The sequence below is a fragment of the Tinamus guttatus genome, unplaced genomic scaffold (genome assembly GCF_059628265.1).
Source record: "Tinamus guttatus ecotype Peru unplaced genomic scaffold, ASM5962826v1 Tinamus_guttatus_pri_ptg000420l, whole genome shotgun sequence".
In the NCBI taxonomy this organism is placed as follows: Eukaryota; Metazoa; Chordata; class Aves; order Tinamiformes; family Tinamidae; genus Tinamus; species Tinamus guttatus.
Genome location: NW_028288954.1, coordinates 930,981 through 954,962, shown reverse-complemented (window position 1 = coordinate 954,962; position 23,982 = coordinate 930,981). Strand labels below are relative to the sequence as shown.

Here is a 23,982-nt window from a genome sequence, read left to right as displayed (position 1 = left end):
CCACGCTCGCCTCCGGCCTCCCGCATGCACCACATACCTGGGTGTCTGTGAGCTCGCTGCTCGCTCTGGACACCCGCAGGCACCCGAGGACATCGGGGTGCCCCCCAGCAGGCGCCCACACGCACCTGAGGGCCCAGGCGTCTGGGCGCCTGCATGAACCCAAGGGCCCAGGCTTGCAGGTACCGCCCTGCAGGCACACTGGGGACAGGCACCCCCATGCACCCAGGTGTCCCGGCACTCACACGCACCCCAGGAACCAGGCACCGGGGCACCTGCCTGAGGGCACCCGAGGGGCGCACGCGCTGGGGCAACCGGCAGGCACCCGCCGGCACGTGGGCACCCAGGGGTGCAGGGCACTCGGGACACACGGCCCCGCAGGGACAATGTGGGCACCCCTGCTCTGAAGGCTGCAGGGGCTCGGGCACGAGCTCTGGGCATCCAGGCTGCACGGGGGAGGCTGCTGTGGGTGAAGGGCCCAGTGGAAGGGCGGCTGGAGGGTCCCGGGCGCCTGTGGCAGGAGGGATCAGGGGCTGTTGCGGGGAGCGAGGGGCGCTGGGGGCAGGAGCTGTGCGGGTGAAGGGTGCTGGGGTGAGGGCCAGGCAGGGAAGGGTCCTGGGCACCGGAGTCTGTGGGTGAAGGGGGCTGGGGGCAGCTCAAGGGGGAGGGGTCCTGGACAGGGGCTGGGAGGGAAGTGTCCTGGGGGTGGGGGGTCCTGGCAACAGGGCCCTGCGGCTGCTGGGGGGAGGATCAGGCTGGGGAAAGGGAACCCAAGGGTCAACGGTCCTGGGGGTGGGGGCACAAGGGGGATGGCTCATAGGGCCTATGGATCAACTGAGCAGATGGGGACCCCCTGGCTGAAGTGTTCAGGGGGTCGGGGCCCTACGGAAGAAGGGTCCAGGGAGCCGGGACCCACGGGGAAAGTGCTTAGGAGGTGGGGGCCCATGGGGGAAGGGGCCGCGAGGTTGGGCTCCACGGGTAAAGGGTTCAGGGAAGCGGGGCCCATGGGTAAAGGGTCCAGGGAAGCGGGGTTCACGGGTAAAGGGTGTAGGGAAGCGGGGTCCATGGATAAAGAGTCCAGGGAAGGGGGGTCCACGGGCAAAGTGTTTGGGATGTGGAGGTCCGTGATTGAAGGGCCCAGGGTAGGGGGACCTACGGATGAAGGACCCAGGGGATGGGGGCCCATGGATGAAGTGTTCAGGGCCTGGGGCCCTATGAATAAAAGGTGGAGGGGCTTGGGGTCTTCTTGTGCTGTATCCACAAGGTGGGGGCCCATGGGGGAAGGGTCCAGAGGTTTGGGCCCTTTGGAAGGGTTCAGGGAACCGGGGTCCAGGGGTGAAGGCTTCAGGAGGCGGGGGTCTACGAATGAAGGGTTCAGGGAACCAGGGCCCAGGGGTGAAGGCTTCAGGAGGCGGGGGTCTATGAATGAAGGGTTCAGGGAACCGGGACCCAGGGGTGACGGGTTCCATAGGCGGGGGTCGATGGATAAAGGGACGTGGAGGTGGGAGCCCATGGGGGAAGGGTCCCGGTGATGGGGCCCTATGGGAGAAGCGTGCAGGGGATCGGGGCGCATGGGGAAAGTGCTCAGGAGGTGGGGGCTGACGGGGGAAGGGGTCAGGAGGTGGAGGCCCACGGGTGAAGGGTTCAGGGGAGGGGACCCTTCCAAGGACGGGTGCAGGGAAGAAGGGTCCAGGGACAACGGGTTCGAGAGTTGGGGGTCTACGAATGAAGGGGTCAGGGAACCAGGGACCACGGGTCATGGGTTCAGGGAAACGGGGCCCACGGGGGAAGTATTTGGGAGGTGGAGGCCCACGGGGTAAGGGTGCTGATGGGGGGGGACCCTTAGTGATGGGTACGGGAGTTTTGCGCCCGTGAGAATTGGGTCCTGTAGGTTGGGGAATACAAGTTGTGGGCTCTGGGGTCTGGGGTCCACGGGGGATCATTACTGGGGGCGGGGGTCCACGGGTGAAGGGTCCAGGGCAGGGGGCACCACAGAAGGAGGACCCAGGGAAGTAGGACCCATGGGTGAAGGGTTTGACAGTTGTGGGCCCATGGGGAAAGGGGCCGGGAGGTGGGGGTCCACGAATGAAGGGTCGAGGGGAACAGGGTCTTTGGGTAAAGCATCCTGCAGGTTGGGGCCTTCGGGTGAAGGGTTCAGGGGACGGGACCCTTCCGAGGATGGGCGCAGGGAAGAAGGGTCCAGGGACGACGGGTTCACGAGTTGGGGGTCTATGAATGAAGGGGTCAGGAAACCAGGGACCACGGGTCATGGGGTCAGGGAAACGGGGCCCACAGGGGAAGTATTTGGGAGGTGGGGGCCCATGGGGTAAGGGTGCTGATGGGGGGGGACCCTTGGCGATGGGTGCTGTAGTTTTACACCTGTGAGAATTGGGTCCTGCAGGTTGAGGAACACTAGTTGTGGGGTCTGGGATCTGGGGTCCACAGGGGATGGTTACTGGGGGCGGGGGCCCACGGGTGAAGGGTCCAGGGCAGCGGGCACGACGGAAGGAGGGCCCAGGGAAGCAGGGCCCATGGGAGAAGGGTTTGACAGTTGGGAGCCCATGAGGGAAGGGGCCGGGAGGTGGGGGTCCAGAAATGAAGGGTGCCGGGTACCAGGGCCGACGGGTGATGGGTTGCATAGTTGGGGGTCGATGGGCTCCTGGGAAGGGGGATCCATGCGTGACGTGGTCCTGGGGGGGCCGTCCCATGGATGAAGGGTCCCCGGGGCCTAGCCGTGGGCCTGAAGCAGCCTGATGTTTCGAGCAGGCGGCTGAGGGATCCTGGGGACGTGTACCCACGGGTGAATGTTCACTGAGACATTGGCCTGGGGTGGAGGGTCTTGTGGGTGGGGGTTCTATAACAATACAGACGTAGTCGGGAGTTTTGGGGATGAAGGTGCCTGGGGTAGGGAGCCTGAGGTTGAGGTGCCCATGTGGGAAGTGTCCCTGGGTGGGGGGCCCTGGTGTTGAGGGCCCAAAGGTGACGGGTCCAGCTGGTTGGGACCCAGCAGGGAGGGCTCCTGGTGCTGGTGGCCCCACAGAGAGGGCTCCTCGTGCTGGGACCCCCAGGGTGGCAGGTCCCGGTGTCAGCGCCCCAGGGGCACTGGGTGCCGGGGGCCGCAGGGCAAGGGGCGCCACGCGCGGGGGCACCTGTGCGGGGGCTCGCGGGGCCGCGGGCCCCGTCTCCAGCTGCAGCTCCGGCGTGAGGGGGGCGCTGGGCCCCACGGCCCCCTCCAGCTCCTTGGAGCGCAGCACCCGCGGGGAGCCCTGTGCCGGGCTCGGTGTCACCAGGAAGCACCCAGCAGTGCAGGGGGGCAGGGCCCCCTTCCCCCTGGAGCCCCAGCCACTCCATGGAGTTTCCCTCCTGCCCCAGGAGCCCCTGGCAGCTCTCCAGACCCACTGGAACCCCCAGCCGCACCACAGGGCACTTATGGGATCCCCTCCAGACCCATGTCTGCACCCCAGGGCAACCACTGGAGCCCCAGGTGGCTTGGGACCCGCCTGCACCCTGGAGCAGCGTGGGAACCCCACAGACCCACTGGGATCCCTCCGTTGCACCTTAGGGAACCCTTGGTCTTGCCCAGACTTCTTGGTACCCCCACCTGCCCCTGGGGCTCCATGGGACCCCCAGACCCCTTCAGACCCCCTGTGGCACCACAGGACACTCTGGGGATCCCCAAAACCTTGCAACCTACTGCCTGCACCCTGGGGCACCCAGGGGACTCCACCAGATCCCCTGTGCAGCACAAGGCACCTTTGCCCCCCTGCAGCCCTCTTGTCACCCCCAGGCCTGCACCCTGAGACACCCTTGTTGCCCTCCAGACCCACTGGGACCGCCCACCAGGTACCCTGGGACTCCCTTGCTCACCTAGACCCTCCAGGACTCCCCTGCTGCACCCTGGGGCACCCATGGAACGCCCAGAGACTCATCAGAACCCCCTGCCTGAACCTTGCGGCACTCATGGGACCCCAACAAACCCCTTGGGATTCCCCTCTTGTACCACAGGGCATCTTTGGAACCCTCCCCCTGCTACAGATGCCTCGTAACCCCCTGCCTGCATCCTGGGCACCCTTGACCTGCCCCCCCTGCCCCACACACACCCACTGGGACCCACTCTTGCACCCTAGGCACCCTTGGAATCTCCCAGACACACTGACATCCCCCTGCCTGCATCCTGGGCCACCATTACCCATTGGGATCCCCATGTTGCACCATGGCAACCCCAGGCCCCTTGGAACCCCCATGTTGGACCCTGGGACACTCATGGGATCCCCAGATCCCTTGGAATCCCTGTATCGTAAACTGGGGTACCCACGGGACACTGCTGACCCCTTGGAACACCGCACCCATGGGCCCCACCAGACCCTTTGCGGCTCCCCTGTTGCACTCTGGGGCATCCTTGGGGCTCCCAGACCCCTTGGGTCCATCCTGCCCATGCTCGGGGGTACCATTGGGCCCCTCAAGACCTGTTGGGACCCCCTGTGTGCACCCTGGATGACCCGTGGTCCCTTCGGACCCTTTGGGACCCCCCCGTTGCACCATAGGGAACCACTGAACCCCCACTCCCACCCCAGACCACTTGGGACTCCCCTGTTGCACCCTGGGATCTCCCCAGACACATTTAAACCCCCATGTGGTACCCTGGGGCACCCACGGGACACCATCCCCCCAACTCCTTGTGACGCCCACATTGCACCCTTGGAATCCCCTTGGGACTCCCCTCCCTGCAGCCTGGGGCACCCCTGGGCCCCTCCAGGCCCCTCGGAATCCTCCTCTTGCACCATAGGGCGTCTTGGGAAGCCTCTGGAACCATTTCCCAACCCCTGTCTGCACCCCGGGACAGGACCCTTGTGCCCTTTGGACCCCGCAGTGCTCTGGGACCCTCACCAAAAGCCCCGATGATCCATCCCATTGGTACCCCCTCCCACCAGCTCTGCCCTGCCACAGCGATGGGACCCCCTACACCTCAGGAGCCAGGGGCCCCTTCGGCACCTTCCCCACAGACCTCTTTGAGCTCCCCAGATACCCTGGTGTCCCCCCCAGGGGAAGGAACCCTTTGGTCCTGGCTCTCCCACCCACGGGACCCCCTTGGGTCTCACCTGGGGCTCGGCAGTGGTGGCATCGGGTTTCTTGGCCACTTTGCGCACAATCCGCAGCCTCTTCAGGAAGGTTCTGAAGAACCTGGGGAGGATGGGGGGGCAGTCAACGGACAGAGTGGGGGCCCTGAAGCCTGGGCCCATTCCCATAATCCCAGCAGGAGACATGGGGACCCCGGGCAGGGTGCACACGAGCACACGTTTGTGCTGCAAGCAGGTGTCATGGGCATGTGCACGAGCACCAGCGTGTCTCACACACGGGTGACGTGACCATATGCATGAGAACACGTGTCCTGCACACGCAGGACGTGAGTGTGCTGACGAGCATACACGTGTCACAGGGGGCACGGGTGGCCGTGAAGACTCGCACGCCTGGCGTGTATCTCCCGTGTGCAGCGCACACACTCGCCAGCTCGCACGCACCGCGCGCACGGATGGCCGGGCTCACGTGCAGCCCCGGGGCCACGCGGGCCCCTGCCACAAGTTGGCAGGAGCGGGCGCAGCGCACACGCACACACGGGCGCGGGCACGTCCGAGCACGTGCACACTCGAGCACACGCGCGTCCCTGTGCTCGCTTACACACACGCACTTGTGCGCAGGCATCTCCGTGTCTGCAGACAGGCGAGTGTGTTTGTGGGGCCGTGTCACACGGGGAGGGGACGCTGGGAGGACAACAGTGCCAGGTGTATGCACCCCAGGGCAGGGTGGGCAGTGACGGGGACCAGGGGTGGGGGTAGATGAGGACCGGTGGGACCCCGCACCCAAGGGCAGGGTGGGCAGTGACGGGGACCAGGGGTGGGGGTAGATGAGGACCGGTGGGACCCCGCACCCAAGGGCAGGGAGGGACACGGCCCTCACAGGAAGCGGCGCTGGGGGGAAGGGCCACCCGGGCTGTCTGTCACCCAACGCAGGGGGGCACCCGGCCCCAGGGGGGTGGCTCTGGGGGTGCCATGGGGGACGGCACCTGCGGGGCGGCTCCCGCCGCCGCTCACCTCGGCACGCAGCCGGCCGAGCTCCGCTTCCCCATGGTGGCTGCGCAGCTCCCAGGCCCCGCCGCCTGCCGCAAGCTCCCGCACAGCCCAACGGCCGCTGCCCACAACAGCCAGCAACGGCCCCAGCCTCCGGCTGCGAGGCCGCGGGGCCCCGGCCGCCCCCTCGCGCCTCGGGCCACCTCCAGTCGCCGCCTCCCGTGGTCCCGAGCGCCTCTGGCCGCACAGGGATCGCGCAGGGATCGGTCGTGCGGGACTCGCGCCGCCCGCAGCCGCCGCCGCCCGCCGCACGCCTCGCTGCGGCCCCGGGACCGCCACCGCCTGCAGCCGCCGCTGCCCAACGGCCGCCTCACGCGCTGGCCCCGCCCACGGCACGCACCACCACGCCCCCAGCCTCCCGCCGCGCGCTCATTGGCTGCTTCTGCCGCTGCCCCGCCCCCTGCCAGCGGCGCTGAGTACCTGCCCCGCCCCCGGGCCCCGCCGCCACCACCTGATTGGCTGCGGATTAATGAATATTCAATAACATCGGTAACATTGGAGCCCAGCGCTGCGGCTGGTGCCAGCAGGGGACGATCATCTGTGGGCTGGAAATGTCCCACTGCAGGAGCCTCTGCTCCCGCCTCGTAAGAGGACAGGACACCTGCCCAGGAGCAGGAAGTTGGTTCGTTTCCTCCTGCTCCACGGGCTCTTCACGGGGAGTTAATCCATGCACCAAATGCCCATGGAGAAGCTCCTGGGATGCAGCGCGATTCAGTTCCCTCCTCTGTGCTCCGCAAGTTCACAGGAGGTTTCCCTTTGGCTAAATTTTATGTCTCTCTGCATAGGAGCTTCCTGTCTAAGCTGCCATCGTAATCCACAGGGATGGAGAGAGGGTGGCAGCTGGACACACACAGACACCTTTGGACTTTTGAAGGGACAGAGTGGTGGTGGGGTTGTGTTTCCATGTGTTTCCTAAGTAAAGCAGGACAAGGCAATGGGCAGCCTTACGCCAGACTTAGCCTCCAGAAAAACACTAAGTTTTTGTCTTTCTTCTGAAGCTGGGGTCAACAGTACACCAATGCACCCAAGGGATTGCAGCATGAAAGGGCCTCTGCTCTGCCTGTGTGCTCTGTGGGCTCCAGGGGAGGAGGTCAGAGGCCCAGCGTGGTCTTTCAGGGACCAAGGGCTACATTTGGGGTTCATGTCCCTGGGAGCACTGCCACTGGAGGTGCAGAATGGTCTCAGAATTGCATGCCTGGGGCTGTGGCACAGGTGACAGTGCTGGTGACAGATGCCCATCCTTGTGGAAGGGAACCCGAGGCTCCAGGAGAGCTCAGGGGAACCCCGGGGATGCCTAGGGGTGGGCAGTGAGTGCAGTCTCACCAAACACAGGGCAGCCCATGGTAGAGTCCCCCAAAGACCATGCAGCAAACGCAGGCACGCCTGGGGAAAGGAGGGCTTGGCAGTCCCTGGAAAAGCAGGGGGGACCCAGGAGGCGCAGGGAAGGAGGAGTGGCGAGTGATTCATGCACTCGCAGTGAAACACCACAGGCCGGCGCTAATGCACACCTGAAAACATCTCCTGCTCTTGCAAGAGCCCTGGGGTCGCTGTGAGAACGATAGACACATGCCAGCTGTGTCCGTCGTGAGCAGCCCCGTTTGGCCCGGTCTGCTCCCCACCCCAACCACCAAGGCCAGTGCAGAGTCAGGAGTCACCCATGGCCTTAGGGCCCCACAGCCCCACTAGTCTTTCCATGGACATTTTCTGACAACAACTGACAAGGGGAGAAAACCCTTCTGAGGGGTTTATTTGGAGCCGGCGATGGCTGTTGCCACCTAGGGCTTGTGTGGGCACATGGCTGCTATGGGGCACGATGCAGCAGCATCTCTGTAGCCCCCAGGACACGGTGTCTGTTGCTCTGCGCCAGCCCCGCTCTCTGGGCTCTTTCACCTGCGCCGCTCCTCTTGCTGCCCCGCGATGCAGCGGCAGCAGAACGCTCTGCGCAGAGCCCGAAGTGCCGTCCTGAGCCGCAAGCGCCATCGCTAGGAAGTCGCGACGTCCGGAAGGGCAGCGGTGCCTGCGGTGGGAAGCAGAGCTGTGGGCAATGGGCTGCAGGGGTGCAGGGCTGCACCTGCCAGTCCCTGCCACCAAGGGCTTCCCAAGGGGTTCTGTCCTCGGCACAGCAACTCCCAAGCGCTTCCAGCTGCCGGCCTCGGTGCCACCCCCTGTGCCAGGACAGGCCACTATCCCCAGCAGGGCTCTCCACTCGGGTGCGTACCTGGCTCAACGTGGGGTGTGGGGCTGCAGGAGGAGGGCTTCTCCTCCTCCTCTTGGGGCTCCAAGGCCACCTACATGGGCAGAGCAAGAACACGCACCCATCAGCCATCAGCTGGCCCTGCTGAGGGTCCCAGTGCCCCAGGCTGCACAATGGCAAAGGATTTGGATCAGAGGAGGCTGCCCATGGCTGCATGTCCCAAGGGAAGGGACCTGCGTCTGGCACGGCCATGGGACAAGGCTCGTTGCGGGGCCGTAGCAGCAGGGCTGGGCAGGGGGAACTGAGGCAGCCGGGGGGCGTGTGTGGCACAAGGGGGCTCGTGCCCTGGTGTGGAGGGGGCTGCTGCTGGGGCTGCCTCTTCCCTCCTTGCTCGGCATCCAGACCCCAGGGCTGAATGTGACGTGGCCTGGAGCAGACTTCATCCCTGTGCCTTTGGCACTGGGAAACGGAGAGGAGCCGGCATCTCCCCATGGAGACATGGCAGAGGGCAAATGCCTGGGGGTGACAGTGGGATGCCATGGGCAGCGGGGCTCTGATGAGATGGGGCAACTCTGGGCACCCCCCACACAGCTCCTACGGCAGCTCCCGGGGATGGTGGGGACAGGGGAGGTGCTGCTTGCTCACCTGGGGAGCAGGGCCTGCAGCCGGGGGAGAAGCTGCTGCTGTCGTTTCCTGCAGCAGGGTTTCCTTGGGAGACGGGCTGCTGCTCATCTCATCCCAAGGGGTTTCAGCCAAGGGAGAGGCCTCCTGTGCAGTTTCTGCAGGAACTGATGGGGATGGAGGAGCATTTTCCCCTGCATGCTGGATGCAGTCGCTGGATGCAGGGGAGGCCTCTGGTTCTGCTCCTGCACTTGCTGCTGGTGGGACAGACACGCTGTCCTCTGTGTGCAGAAAGCTGCTGGCCAAAGCAGGTGCTCCTGGCTTGCCGCCTCTGGGCACTGCTGGCTCCAGAGAGGGGCTCTCCACGTGGCCAGGTGCCTCGCTCACAGCCTCTGTGGTGCTGACATGGGGCGAGCAGGGCACCTTCTCGTGCTCCGTGTCCTTGTCCACAGCCGGGCTGCAGAGGCTGGCTCTGACCCAGGTCAAAGAGTTAATTTCCTCCACCTCCTCTTCCCCATCCTCCTCCTCCTCATCAGTGTCCTCTGCTGTCTCCTCCTGCAGTGCTCCCAGGCCTCTCTTGCCTCTCGGCGCCTCCCGCGTGGGGGCATGAGCATAGAGCCACTCCAGCACCTCCCACTTGCAGCTTGCGCCTTTGAGGAGCTCCACTCGCGTGATCTCTGGTTTCCAGAGGTCATAGAAGGAGTTTCTGGCGAGGAGCTAGAAGGAGAGAGGGAGGTTTGTGAAGGGAGGAAAGGCCTCGTGGGGCTCCGCCAGTGCTTTGACAAGCCGTCTGTCCCGCACGGCACGGCACCGCTGCTGACCACAGCACTGGGAGGGCTCCCCCGTGGCCCAGCACTCCTTGCACTCACCTCCTTGGGTTTGGCATTGAGTGATCCTGCAAGCGTCAGGGACAAACGGCCCTCCTCCTGCTCGCCCTGGCTCTCTCTCAGGTTCTGCTCCCTCCTTGGAAAAGCTCCTTCTCGGAGCTGGGCCAAGCCCTGTCCAGTGCGCTGCAGGCAGCTCCTCTCGAGCTCCTCCAGCGGCTCTGTTTTGATGCTGAGCACAGCCAGGTAGCGCGCAGTGTTGTCTTCGTGCACGTGCACTGGCCTTCCTTGGAGGTAGCACGTGATCTCCAAGGGCTGCTGCCGTGCCTGTGCTGTCCGTGCTCTCACTGCCCCACTTGGGGGGCTTAGTCCACTAGGCCAGCTCGGCCAGCTAGGAATGCTGCACTGGAATCCTCCCCAACGGCTGTAGGGATCGGGCCCTGTCTGAGGTGCAGAGGATGATGTGCTGGGGCGCCACTCTATATTCTGGAGCTGCCGTGATCTTGCCCGTGCGCCTTGATCGATGGCGTGTGCCAGTGCGTGTGCTGGCACAGGTACAGCGAGCTCCATCTGAGCACCGTCGGCATCAGGCTGTGCTGGCTCCCGTGGAGAGGGCGATGGCGTTTCCTGAGGCCTTCCAAGGCTGGTGGAGGGCTGCGGCTCTTGCACCGTGCGTGGGACATCGCTGGCCGTCTCCTCCACAACCTGCAGTGAAGGCCACCACAAAGGCAGTCCTTACTGCCGTCCTTCCCTCCCCTTCTGGGTCCCTCCCTCCATCCTTCCCAACGGGAAACCTCCTGCAGCCTCTGACCCCCTTGACGATGGCTCTGCCATGCAGGTGGCTGCTGCCCTGCTCCCAAAGGCTGCCTGGGGAGAGGGTTCGTGCCTATGGGCAAGCCTTGGGCAAAGGCAGCTCCTCGGAGAGCCCGAGGCGGGTGCGTGCAGGCTGCCGTGCAGAGCAGCGCTCGGCCTGCCGGGCACAGAGACCTCCTGGTGTCTCCCAGCAGGTCCCGCCTGCTTCTCGGCCCCATGGGCAGTCAGGCAGAGGCTCGGCCTCCACCGCCGTTCAGCTCTGTACCTGTGCAATGCCGTGTTCAGAGGTGCGTGAGCCCTGAGGGCCGGGCAGCGGCGACAGCCGGTCCCTTTGGTGGGACGAAGCCGGGCTCCCGCTGCGCTGCACTGCTGCTGGCAGCTCCTGCTGGCCCACCTGTGGGGAGAAGGAGGCCCGTGATGGGGGCACTTGTGTTGGTAGGAGGAGCACAGGAAAGCCCAACCTTGTGCCGAAGGGAAGGTTGTGCCTAGCATGGCCTGGCCGCGTGTGGCCTGCACTTGCTCTCTGTCCTCTGCCCAGAGCTTGCAGGGTCTGTGTGGGCCTTGGTACACGCAGATGGGGCTGCTTTGTCTAAGAAGAAATGCCCATGGCCAGAAATACACAACCCCTTACCGGAGAAACTCCTGCCTGGCTCTATTGATCCAAGGTCTTTCCCCACCATCATCGCGCTCTCCATGCGGGTCCCATCCCTGCCCCCCCACCTCTGCCTCCAGCCCCATCACTCACCTCACTTGGATGCTCTTGCGCTCCAGGGATCCCATCCGTGGATGAGGAGCAGGTGTTCACCTGCTGCTCCTTCTCTATCTCTGGGAACTGCTCTGAGGATCTCTCACATGGGCACCAAGGGCAGTTGCTCCCTGCTGGTTGCGCCGCTCTCCTCAGAGTGAAGACCCCAGCAGGGACACGGTCACCTTAGGGACTGCCCCATCACAGTGGCCTGTGGGCCACCCAGGTGCTCTGTCCCCTGTTCTTGCCCCTGTGCTCTCAATTCTTGGTTCACCCCAAGGCAGAGCTCCCTGCATCCTGCTGTTAACCTCCCCTCGCTTCTCTTTCCCACATCACTGTGTAGCTATTCCTTGCCATCCCAGACCATCACTTCCTCACTCTTTTTGGAGTCCTCCTCCTCCCCGAGTTGCTCCCACTTTTAGCCTCTCCTCACCAGTGTGGCCAGCTGCTCGACCATTAGGCCAGCACGTGGGAACTGTCTCCTTCCAAGTGCAGCAAGATAACTCACAGCCCAGGTCTCTCGCTGCAGCTTTGGGACCTCCTCCAGCTGCTGTAAGCGCCAGCCAGCCGGGGAAGCAGGCGCTGCCCTCCCCTGCGCCCCTTTGCCTACACATGGGGCTCGTTTTCAGCCAGAATGCCCGCTCCCCACAGAACTGCAAGGGCCTTTGTGAGCCAAGAGCAGGACTGGCGGTGACGCAGCACGCGCTGCTGCACTGTGCTTTTATACCCCCTTAGCTCCATGGGTACCAACCCCCAACCTGCCACCATGAAAGGAGAAAACACGGGGGAGTCTCACGCCGAGGTTCATGAGAAGGGCTTGTTTCTGCCCACATTCCTTTACTGCCCTGAGCCCCCTGCCCTATGTGTGCAGAAGGGTGGGGAAGGGAGTTAATACCATTAATTAATTGCAGTTTAATGGAACCTACTGACTTTTATTTAAGAAAAAAATGTTTTGCTGTTTGTTTTTTTCCTGTTTCTTTTCCCATAATAGGAAAGCAAAAAATCTATCACTTTTATTCAGGTCCGTAGAAAACAAACAGAGACAGGAATGAGCAGCAGAGGGAAGACATAAATCTTGTGTAGGGAAATGATTGCAAGCCAAGTCAGACCCACAGAAGAAATCATTTCCTTGCAAGACTTGGACACTGGCAATTATTTAAAAAGTGAAGCAGTTCTGGCCTCTGGGGGAAAAATACAGCTGGGGGGAGAGAGATGTTAAATGCACTCCATAACCATCAAAATAAATTCTTATTCTTCACATGCTGGTTAAACGCAAGGTACAGAATAATACAAAGAGCTGCACCTGAGACTCCTGTGTGCCCGAGGCTCCAGAACTGTGCCCCAATTTGAGCAATAAAAATGGAGAAATGTGACTGACTCCACCAGGATAACCTGAGCTCCTTTTGCACCTGTGGGTTGAAAGGATTTTGGCACTGGATTCTTCAGAAAATTACGAGATGCTTTGTGGCTTAAAGGTAAACATGGTGCCAACACCTACGTAAGAGCCGGTGAGGAGCCCGTGAGCAGCAGAACAAGTGGCAACAGCGTGTGGAACCCCCCGCTGACCCAATTCCCACCAGGGCCAAGCAGGCACATCCCATTTATCAGCATTGTGTGGCTGATCCCGGGCAGCAGCTCCCCCAGTCCAGCACAGCCGAGAGAAGAAAATCGTTCAGGCAGATCAAAGAGGCCCTTGGGTTGCACAGAGGAGTCCTGCCTGGGTGCCCAACCTGTGTGTCCAGCATTCTCCTGATGGCGATTCCCGCACACCTCTCTGGGCTCCCCCAGGCAGTGCAAGGCTTATATTAAATCTGTGCTTATGCACACACACACATATATACATATACAGGCACTTATCAGAGCACTTGCGGAGAACAGCAGAGTCACCACACAACTGCACGGTCTGTTTTCATAGTTGTTCATGTTCACAGTCCACTGGTGCCAGCTGATAAATCTTGTTTTTATATGCAAGAGCAGTCTCTGTTTCAGTGTGAAAAACAAACAAACAAAAAAGCCAAAACCCCAGAATCAGAGCACCAAATCCCTGGTGGCATGACCTTGGTGAGGAGTTTATTCCATGGACTGCAGGTGCCTGCTGGATCCAGGGCAGCGGGACCTGGCGCGAGCGCCCTGCCCAGTGCAGCCTGGGGGTGGTCAGGAGCCCTGGAGAACCCCAGCCCCACAGGGAGCAGCCCTGCATGGCTGGTGCGTTTCTGGCCTGTCCTCTGCACAGACAGACGCGTCCGCACAGTCCATGTCACAGCCCTGTCCCCTGATCAGCTGCTCACACTGAGAGGCCCTCACACGCCCTTGGCTGGTGCTGGTCCTGCTGACGGCCAATCCCGCATGAGGGCAGAAGTGACCTCACAATGTGCCCTGCAACCTTCAACTGGCTCTGGCCTATCAGCTGCAGGGACAGAGGTGACGTCACAAGAAACCTCAGCAATCCAGAGCCTGCTGATGGCCTCAGGTCTACAGAGGAGGATGTGACCTCACAGTGACCATCAGAGCCATGTCCCTGCTTTTGGCCTATCAGGATCTGGCACAGCAGTGACCTCACAACCAACATCCAGGTCAGGTGCCTGCTGTTGGCCTATCAGGGACTGGCACAGCAGTGACCTCATAAACATGATCCAAGCCAGGTGCCTGCTGATGGCGTATCAGGTCCTGAGGCAAAAGTGGCCTTGCACTCAACATTCAAGACATCAGCTTGCAGTTGCACAATTGATCCTGTCCTCTTCTCCAGGGACATCCCTGCTCCTCAGAAAGCCCTTCCCGGGTCATTTATGAACTCAGCCCTGGTGAGGCCACATCTTGAGTATTGCATCCAGTTCTGGGCTCCACAGTGCAAGAGGGATGTGGAACTGCTGGAGAGAGTCCAGCGCAGGGCTACAAGGATGATCAGGGGCCTGGAACATCTGCCCTATCAGGAAAGACTGAACGAGCTGGATCTGTTCAGCCTGGAGAAAAGAAGACTGAGAGGAGACCTGATCAGTGTCTATAAGTACCTCAAGGGAGGCAGTGAGGTGGATGGTGCTGGCCTCTTTTCACTGGTGGCCACCGACAGAGCTAGAGGAAACGGTCGGAAACTGAAGCATCAAAAGTTCCACAGGAACTTAAGGAAAAATGTCTTAACAGTGAGGGTGACAGAGCACTGGAACAGGCTGCCCAGAGAGGTTGTGGAGTCTCCTTCTCTGCAGATCTTCAAAACCCGCTTGGATGCAGCCCTGTGCCATGTGCTCTAGGTGACCCTGCATGTGCAGGGGGGTTGGACTAGATGACCTCTAGAGGTCCCTTCCAACCTTAAGCATTCTGTGATTCTATGAAGAGGGATATGGAACTTATTAGATCAATTTCTTCAGTGCCTCCTTGAGCTCCTTGTTCCTCATGCTGGAGATGATGGGGTTCACTGCTGGAGGCACCGCTGTGTACAGAATGGCCAGCGCCAGATGCAGAGCTGGGGAGGAGATGGAGGAGGGCTTCAGGTGGGCAAACACTGCAGTGCTGACAAACAAGGAGACATGGCCAGGTGTGGGACACACATAGATTTGTTCAGGCCCTGCTCAGAGGGGATCATCAGCATGACTGTGAAGATCTGCACATAGGACAGGACAATGAAAGCAAATCACACAAAGCCTACAGAAAGAGTAACCATTAGGATCCCAATTTCCCTAAGGTGGGAGTCTGAGCAGGAGAGCTTGAAGATCTGGAGGATTTCAAATGGATTTGCTATTGCAAATGTATTCACAGTGTGCAGGATGGCACAGAGAAAACCATACACACTCCTGCCCAATAAATAAATAAATAAATAGGTACGAAACTGAAAGCAGAGACTCAAGAAAAGTCCTTAAGTTAAGCTATCATGACTATCCTCTTGAAGAGACCCCTAGCAGATATCCTGGGGATCAGCTCAAGCGGAGAGCAGCCTTAACCCATTGAACACCCTCATGGTGGGGGAACAACCCTGCCCTGATGGGGATCTTTCCTGCCACCCGGAGCTTCTCCCTGCAGCACCATGGGCATTTCCCCAGGCAGGCTGAGTGACGACCCTCACGGGTGGCAGAATCACTGCCCTGGCCACACAGCACCCTGGGGCACAGGGACGCTGCTCTGAATTGCTGCCCACGCACACCTGGGTGCTCTCTCCAGATTCACACTGCTGCACCTGCCCTAGGAGAGGGGAGTCATCATGCCCTGTCCCTCTAAATGTGTGCCTGGGAATCCCTGCTCTGAAGCACCACCTGCTCTAAACAGGAGATGCTGGGAGAGACACCCTGACACATCCTATTAGCCCGAAGGCGCCAGGTTCAGAAGATCCCTCCAGGAACCACAGCAGTGTTGCCCTGCAGCCAGATACTGACCGTGCCAAGGGCTGGGAAGATTTATCCGTGCAGAGAGCTCTCAGCTGTCCTCGCAGTCCCAATCGTCTTTCATTTATGGGTGACTCATCTCAGCCTGGTGCCTGCAGGCAGTGCCCTGTGTCTTGGTGCTCCTTTAAGAGGAGCTGCTACCATCCCAGGGAGAGCTGCTCCCGTCTCATAATAGGACAAGACACTTGCATAGTGAGAAGAAGGAAATTTATTTACTTGTGCTTCAGGGCCTGATTAGATGACTTAAGACATCTAGTGAGCACGGAGAAGCACCAAGAATGGAGCAGGATTCCACTGGTTCCCAAGAACTCCACAAACTGACAGGAGGTGGGAATCCCCCTTTTTTAAGTTTTGAGATGCAGGAACTGGGTTCCTCCCTGGAAGCTCCTGTGAGAGAATTCCTCGAGAAAGAGGAAGTTAGAGAAAAATTAGGGCCTGACAGAAGTTATGGCATTAAGAGGCTTCCTTGAAGTGAGATACAGTTACTGATTCCAGGATGGTTAGTACGTGTGGAATTTACTTCTCGACAATTCCCTTGGCAACACAATCTGCCCTCCTAGCACATGCTAGTATGAGTACATGAAGAGTGGAGCAGAAAGGAGACACTGTGGCCAAACTTTGTTGACGTCCCTGTGAAGAGGATAATGTGATGGTGCTGTGCAGAGTGAATGGAGGGCAGAGTGGAGTGAAGACATCACGGCCAAACTCTGTTGTACTCCCTGCAGAGGTGGCAACCTGGTCGTACCACGCAGCTGATAAGCCACATAGTGTGATGTCTGGTGCTGGCCAACAATAGTGCCAGATTCGTCCCTTCCAATAGACTTCTCCTCCTCCTAATGTCATCATAATACCAATACACAACCCCATCTCAGAAATTATCCACTTCCAAGGAACGACCACTCCTCACTGAGCATGCTCTCTAGATTTTCAATTAACTCAGGAGACTTTTTCAAACGAAACAATAACAAAAGTAAGTATGACTAGAGTCACTCAAGCTCCACATATATATGTAAAAGAAAATATATAAAAGGTAAGAAGGAGGAACTAGGGAAGGAGAAAGAAGGAAGAAGGCAAGAAGGAAGAAAGAAGGAAGAAAGAAGAAGGGGGAGGGAAGACTCCATCATAACTTCTGGATCCATCAACAGGCTCAACTCCTTTTCTCCCCTTTGGAGATGACACTACCTGAGGAGACTCCTCGAGGTTGAGCCCTCTCCCAACTTCTGGAGTTAGTGATTTGTACACTAGACACTAGCTAAGAACCCCACACTGTAATTGAGAATTTCCTGTCCTGACATCCAAAACCTGTTTTCTAAATGTTGCATTTGAATAAACTGCTATTTCTGAACTTGACTACTGGTTTTGAAGGCAATGGGACCTACAGTTGACAGACTGTTTGTGAATCCTGCACTGCCAGAGTTGGGCCTATAGTTACCATTGTATTTGGTAACCCTATTAAGAGATGAGTCCAGCTGCCCCCAGTTCCTTTAACCTCTGAGGGTCAGCTGGAACGCAGGAGGATTCATCTCTTTACAACATATGCCCCCACCATCAAACCACAACACTGGAGAACAACCTTGCGAGTGTTCCTGGGATCAATGGCAGGGTCCTTTCTGTGTGAGAACATGACATGCCAGCAGCAGGGGCATGGCTGCCATTCATACTCTGAGGTGATTTCTGCTTGAGTAGCTGATAGCCCCAAAACTCTGGGGCTCTGATGACACTTATTGCTCTGGAGCTGATGATAGGCCAAAGGGGGCTCTTAGCTCCCATAGGCTGTTGTGACATCAGCTCAGTGTCTAGTGGTGACAAGCCAGAAAAAAGGCTCATGGTTTGGATGTTGGTTGTGTTGGCATTCCTGCCTCAGGACCTGATAGGCCAGCAGCAGGCACATGACTCTGATGGTGACTGTGAAGTCACATCCTTCTCTGTAGACCTGAGGCTCTGGGTTGCTGAGGTTTCTTGTGACATATCCTCTGTCCCTGCAGCTGATAGGCCAGAGCCAGCTGAAGGTTCCAGGGCACATTGTGAGGTCACTTCTGCCCGTGTGCAGGATTGGCCGTCAGCAGGACCAGCCCCAGTCAAGGGCCTGTGAGGTCCCGTCAGTGTGAGCAGCTGTTCAGAGGATGGGGCTGTGACATGGACTGGGAGGACGCGTCTGTCTGTGCAGAGGACAGGCCAGAAACGCGCTGGCCGTGCAGGGCTGTCCCCAGAGCGAGTCCTGGAGATGGAGAAGGGGCAGCAGGCAAATGACTGCTCCTCGTCCATGGACGGGATCCTTGGAGGGGATCACCTCCTGCACGAGGGAGGTGAGCAGTGAGGCTGGAGGGAGAGGCGGGCGGCAGGGATGGGACCCGCACAGAGAGCATGAGGATGGTGGGGAAGGAGATCTGGGCCAAGACAGCCAGGCAGGAGCTTCTCCAGCGAGGGGACACGTATTCCTGGCCATGGGCATTTCCTCTCACACAAAGCAGCCCAACGGGCACTCTCTCCTGTACCTGATGCTGGTTCGGGAAGAACAAGGTGCCACTGAAGATGTCCATGGGCCTTGACAGCCTTCGGTGCAGCCACCCAGAGGTCCTCATTAGCCCATTGCCTGTTCAGACCATGTGGTGGGATGAAGAAAAGTTCTGGAGAGGAGAGCTAGAAGGGTTTGAGAAAGCAGAGCCTGGAGCAGAGACATGGTGGGACGGGGGTGCCTCCCATTTATGCAGCACCCTGGATGTAGATGGGATGGGCTTTCCCTACAGCCAGTGCTGGAATGTCTTTGTTTGGGTACAGGACAGAAATGCAGGATGTCCTGGGGCACTTATCCAGCAATCACTCCAAGGGGACATGGTTTTCCTGTAGGTCCCCTGCTGTATCTGCTAGAGACATGTGGTTGTGCTGGACACCCCTGGCATCTGACAAGGCCCTGCCAGTACTTTTCTGTGCCATCAAATCAAGGAACTGCACCGAATTACAAGAGCTGCTAATTAATCCTGGAATCTTCCTACGCCTCAACTTCCTAGGGAGTGGGGCTCTCATTGGCATTAGCATCTGGGGTCATTTCAGACAGCCAATTCCCCATCTGGACCCCAGCTCATGCTGTAGGATGATGCATGTCTCTCAGTAGCTCCATCACTGGCACCTTGCTTAGACTCCCTCAAACTCTTCCACTGTCACATACCTTGGCCCTCCTCAGTCTCTTCCACTATCACCAGGTGCTTCTGTGGGAGCTACTGACTCTCACTCTGCATCTCCAGTGATTATAGTGGAGCTTTGACAAGGAGCTCGTGTGCAGATCGCTGTGCTCTGCTCACTTCAGTTTTGGCAAGGGGAATCCCACCACTTGTGTTTTTGTGGAGTTTACAGGAGGGATCTGAATATGACTTCAGACTCACATCTAAGCCCAGATTGAACCCTGTGTCAATGAACCCTGTGTCAATGAACTCCCCACTTGTTCACTCCTCGGTCTCCTGTCTAGTTAAGGGGTGTGAAATGAGGCTTCCAGAGTGAGACATTTCCAATTTTGATAGATCTTCATACTCTGATGAAATAAATTGCAATATTCTCTCTCCTCTACTTGTTAACGAAGGGGAGTAGCTGATTATTTTAGTTTATTGAAGTGCACTTTTCCCTGGAGGAGGGAGCACAAGAGACAGAGAAATTGGTGAGTTCAGTTGGGCCTCTGCTCCTGAGCGGGACCAGGCTCCTGGGATGGAGGCAGCTCGTGGCAGCCTGGCAGCACTGCCCAGAGACAGCCAAGTGCAGGAGCAGCTCCTGTGCCAAGAGCAGCAAGGCTGCGGGCACTGCCTGCTGCTGCGGACAGCAGAGGAGAGAAGGCAGCGAGAGGGGAACGGCAGCGTGGAGTGAGAGCGCAGAGCAGAGCTCACTGTGGAAGAAGTCCTCACAAAGCCTTGCATGGTAAGTCTTTGGCTGCAGGGCATAGCAAGAGGAGGAGATGATTCCAAGCAGGGATTCCTTGATGCACCTTGGCAGAGCAGAGCATGCTGCTCCTTCCTTCCAGAGATAGCTGCAGGGATGTGAAGCTGAGTATGAACATGGGTCTAGCCAGGTTTCTTAGAGCAGCATCTCTGTGCCCCAGGAGGCACCCAGGGCAGTGATTCTGCTGCCTGCAAGGGTCAGTGCTGCACAGAGAAGCTCTGAGTGACAGGGTTGCCCCCAGCCAGGCAGGATCATCCTCCTGTTGAGAGAGTGCTGTCTGGGTGAAGTCTGCTCACTGCTCTAGTTCATTCTCAGGATGTGTCTGAGGGGTCTTTCCAAGAGGAAAGTCAAGAGAAGGGCTACTTCCAAGGGCAGGAGCTTCTATCTTGCTGGTTGCACTTTCCATTTTCTCCCTAATTGCAGTAGGGTGAAAATCTGTTGTGTCAAGGACCTGGGACTCCCATCTTTCACTCTCAGAGATCAATAGGTCTGTGAGAATGCTCACAGAACCCCTTCAACCCACCTTAGTCTGCAGCCAGCATCAGCATCACCTTTGTGGAATTTATTTTACTTGCTCCTTTCAAACTGCCTGCACAGAGATGCCCTTGGACAGTGCTCTGTCCCCAGAGGTTTTTGCAGGATAGAACTGAGTACACAAAAGGTGTCATATGATCTATGAACACAGACTCCAAAGAAGTGTTGGGACAGAGAAAGATGCCAGCAGGGACTGCTATGGGCAGCAGAGATGGTCAGGGAAGGAGAGGGAAGTGCCCACCATGATGGGAGGAAGTCATGGTCAGTCCCTCCATTGCAGAAACCTTCCTCTGAGCAAGCCCTCCAAGTCTCCTCTGCCACCCAGCAGCTTCTCTGCACTGACAGCCTTGGGGTCTGAGCCATGAATCCTGTCCTTTGTGTCCAGACCTCTACGGATACTTTTCCTGCCTGCTGACAGAGGGACTGGAGTGCTTTGCCTGCGATGTCACCATCTGGCAGGTGACATGTCCTGCTGAGTGAGGTGAAGGTGTTCCTGAGTGCCCCTCTGCCTCCGTCTCCTTGCCTGAGTTGGCATTAGGGTCCCGGTGTTGTTGCTCCTTCTTGCCCCTCCTCTCCATGCTGCTCTTGTTCTTCTCTTGGGCTCCCTGGGGTTGGTGGGTTTTCAGTGCTAGTTCAGACACCTGCCCTGCAAGTTGTGGAAGAGATGAATATGCGTGGGAGTGAGATGTCCCCAGCCCCCCTCTAACTTGTGCAGCTCCAGGAAATGCAATCCATGGGGTTACAAATGGAGCTGACTCTCCCTTATGCAGAACCCATCTTCAGTGCATCTTCATCTGACCATTTCTCTGTCATGTTCTGCTAGACTTTGAGATGTCCTCAGGGGAGGGTCATTGCTGCCCCAAGCTGTCTCTGCTGATGTCCAAGAAACCTGTGAGGAATATGCACAGGTGCTGAGAGTGTGGAAAGAGTGTTTGGAAACTGTTCATGGGCAGCTGAAAAATAGCTCCATGTGTCCTTGGCTACAAGTGGAACGTGGAGAATTCCTTCAGGTGCTGGGAGAAAGGGAGAGAGGTTGGAGATCTGTGAGTCTGAAATTGGACTTGTCTGCTCCTAGCAGGAGTGGGAATCCTTTTAGGAAAACACACAGAGTGATCATCATGCAGCTCAAAGAGGTGTGGGCACACAACAGCTGGAATGTAGGCAAATAGGCAGATGATCTGTCCTCACTCTGCACAAGGTGACTATGAATGCAGTTCTCACAGGATTCCCAGTAGAAATGCTGAGAATTTCTGCCTTTGAAATTTGCCCCAGGGGCGAGTGCGGCAGCTCAAAGAAAATAAACAAATCCCCTCCAAAATCCCCAAATTGTGCTCTCGACACCCATTTTTCAGAAGAGGTGGTGTAGATGGTGAAAATCCCTTCTAGATGCCAAGAGGATTTCACCTGAAAAATTGTGAATCTCAGTGCTCCCTGTTGTCCCCTTCCCACTACTGCAGAGCAGGACAGACGTCTGTGGAGCCCATAGGAAGATGTTCCTGCTCCTCATACCACACATTCAGTCACCCCAAACTGGCGCTCAAGCAAGGAGCTGCACAAAGATCCCCTCGGTAAAGAGATGCAATTTGGGAAGTGTATTACAACTGGAATATTGACTTTTTTTACTGGAAAAAGCTTTGTAAAGTCAATATCTTTTCTTCTTTGAACAGTCCGCAAAGCCTGGAGACAGAAAATGTCCAACAGCAGCTCCTTCGATGAGTTCCTCCTCCTGATACGCGGGAGCTGCAGTACTTGCCCTTCTCGCTCTTCCTGGCCATCTACCTGGCTGCCCTCCTTGGGAATGGCCTCATCATCACAACCGTAGCCTGTGACCACCACCTCCACACCCCCATGTACTTCTTCCTCCTCAACCTCTCCCTCCTTGACCTTGGCTCCATCTCCACCATTGTCCCCAAGTCCATGGTCAATTCCTTGTGGGAAAACAGAGTCATTTCCTACTTGGGATGTGCTGCCCAGGTGTTCCTGGTAGCATTCTTGTTTTCAGCAGAGTTTTCCCTCCTCACAGTCATGGCCTATGATCGCTATGTGGCCATCTGCAGACCCTTGCACTATGGGACCCTCCTGGGCAGCAGAGTTTGTGTCAAAATGGCAGCAGCTGCCTGGGCCAATGGCTTTCTTAATGCTCTTGTGCAGACTGGGAACACATTTTCCCTACCCCTCTGCCAAGGCAATGTGGTGGAGCAGTTCTTCTGTGAGATCCCCCAGATCCTCAAGATCTCCTGCTCAGACTCCTACCTCAGGGAAGCTGGGATTATTGTGGTTAGTGCCTGTTTAGGTTTTGGGTGTTTCACTTTCATTGTGATGTCCTACGGGCAGATCTTGAGAGCTGTGCTGAGTATCCCGTCAGCGCAGGGCCAGCACAAAGCCTTTTCCATGTGCCTCCCACACCTGGCCGTGGTCTCCCTCTTTGTCAGCACTGCATTTTTTACCTACCTGAAGCCCCTCTCCGTCTCCTCCCCAACTGTAGATCTGGTGCTGGCTATTCTGTACTCGGTGGTGCCTCCTGCAGTGAACCCGCTCATCTATAGCATGAGGAATAAGGAGCTCAAGGATGCTTTGAGGAAAGTGATTTCATGGACATTTTTCACCAGTGGTAAAATTGCCATTTCTCTCCATAATTACTCTTTCTGTATCCCAACCAGATTGAGCACTGTTTCTTCATGTTATTTTTATTGTGGCTTTTATTAGCAGTAATAATGGTTGCCATGTTGTTACACAAGCTCTTGGATTCGTGGTATTTATTGTGACTGCTCTGTCTTACCTAGTCCATTAAATTGTGTCGAATGCTGGATCAGGACATGCTCCCTCACTGGCTCCTATGTAATAGAAAAGTTTCTGCCCAGTGCACTGCCTGAAGTCTGGGCTTGCTTCAAAGTTGGTGTCAATAATATGCCCAAGAAACTGCACACCAGAAGGGCCTGCTGAGCAGCTTGCTCCATGGGTTCAGCATCAAAAAACTCATCATCTTGTAATGATCTTTTCAGAGATCAAGGGGTGGATATGGGAAGCACTTATTACTGTCCAGGAATAGTGTAGAGTTTGAATGGTGCTGCATTTTCATGGCCAGAGTTGCGCTACATGTTAAAGCGCAGTGTCTGATCCCTGTCTTTCTGGAGGGGGAGCTGGAGATGCCAGGAGAGCAGGGAGTGGAGCCTCACAAGGGGAGAGGTCCTCCAAGGTGGAGGCACTTAGGTGCTAAACCCAGGTATCTGGGGGCAAGGCAGAGCTCTGCAATATCAGGAGAAGCAGTGAGGATCCAGCTGGCTTGGGGAAGGGAGACTGGAGAGTCACAGTCTGAGAAATCCCAGGGGCAGGATCCAGAGGTGCACCTGGACACAACTAGCACCCTCAGAAATATCCATAGTTCCTCCCGGCACCTGACACATCTGCAGACTTCTGGGGGCATTCGAGGCCACAACCTCATTCAGCTGAGTCTACTTCCCACCCTGAGCAGAACAGCAACAGTGGAGACACCTCCTGTTCCCTTTGTGCTCAACTGCCCACTTGATCTCCAAAGGTCTTGTGGGGGGCACAAGGGAGGGAATGATGGGAACAGACAACAGAATCAGAGGAGGGATTTTTGAGATGAGAAGGAAGTGGAACTGGATGTGAAGGGGTCTTGGAGAGAAAAATGCTGACATTGACTCCAAGACAATAGTCAGAGTAGTCAGAGTGTGGGTGCACTACAGCAAGCTCCTGGTGCAGAGCCAGACAACCCTGCTGTGCTGCACCACCACCTGATGAAGAAGGATCAATGCTGCCCATCCTCCCAGCTCATAGGGGCATCAACCCTCCTGAAGGGTGGCACCAAATATAA

At 57.9% G+C, this 23,982-nt stretch overlaps 1 protein-coding gene across 1 annotated transcript; it reads left to right on the top strand.

Moving 5' to 3' along the window:
* The first annotated feature begins 21,995 nt into the window (after window positions 1–21,995).
* LOC148593302 (olfactory receptor 14C36-like) lies at window positions 21,996–22,853 on the top strand. Its single transcript, XM_088531477.1, has one exon. It carries the CDS (start codon window positions 21,996–21,998, stop codon window positions 22,851–22,853), a length of 858 nt encoding a protein of 285 aa, XP_088387603.1.
* Window positions 22,854–23,982: the final 1,129 nt, after the last annotated feature.

Excerpts from the sequence above, each read along its gene's own strand:
- LOC148593302 (XM_088531477.1), top strand. The coding sequence starts at position 21,996 with ATGTACTTCTTCCTCCTCAACCTCTCCCTCCTTGACCTTGGCTCCATC.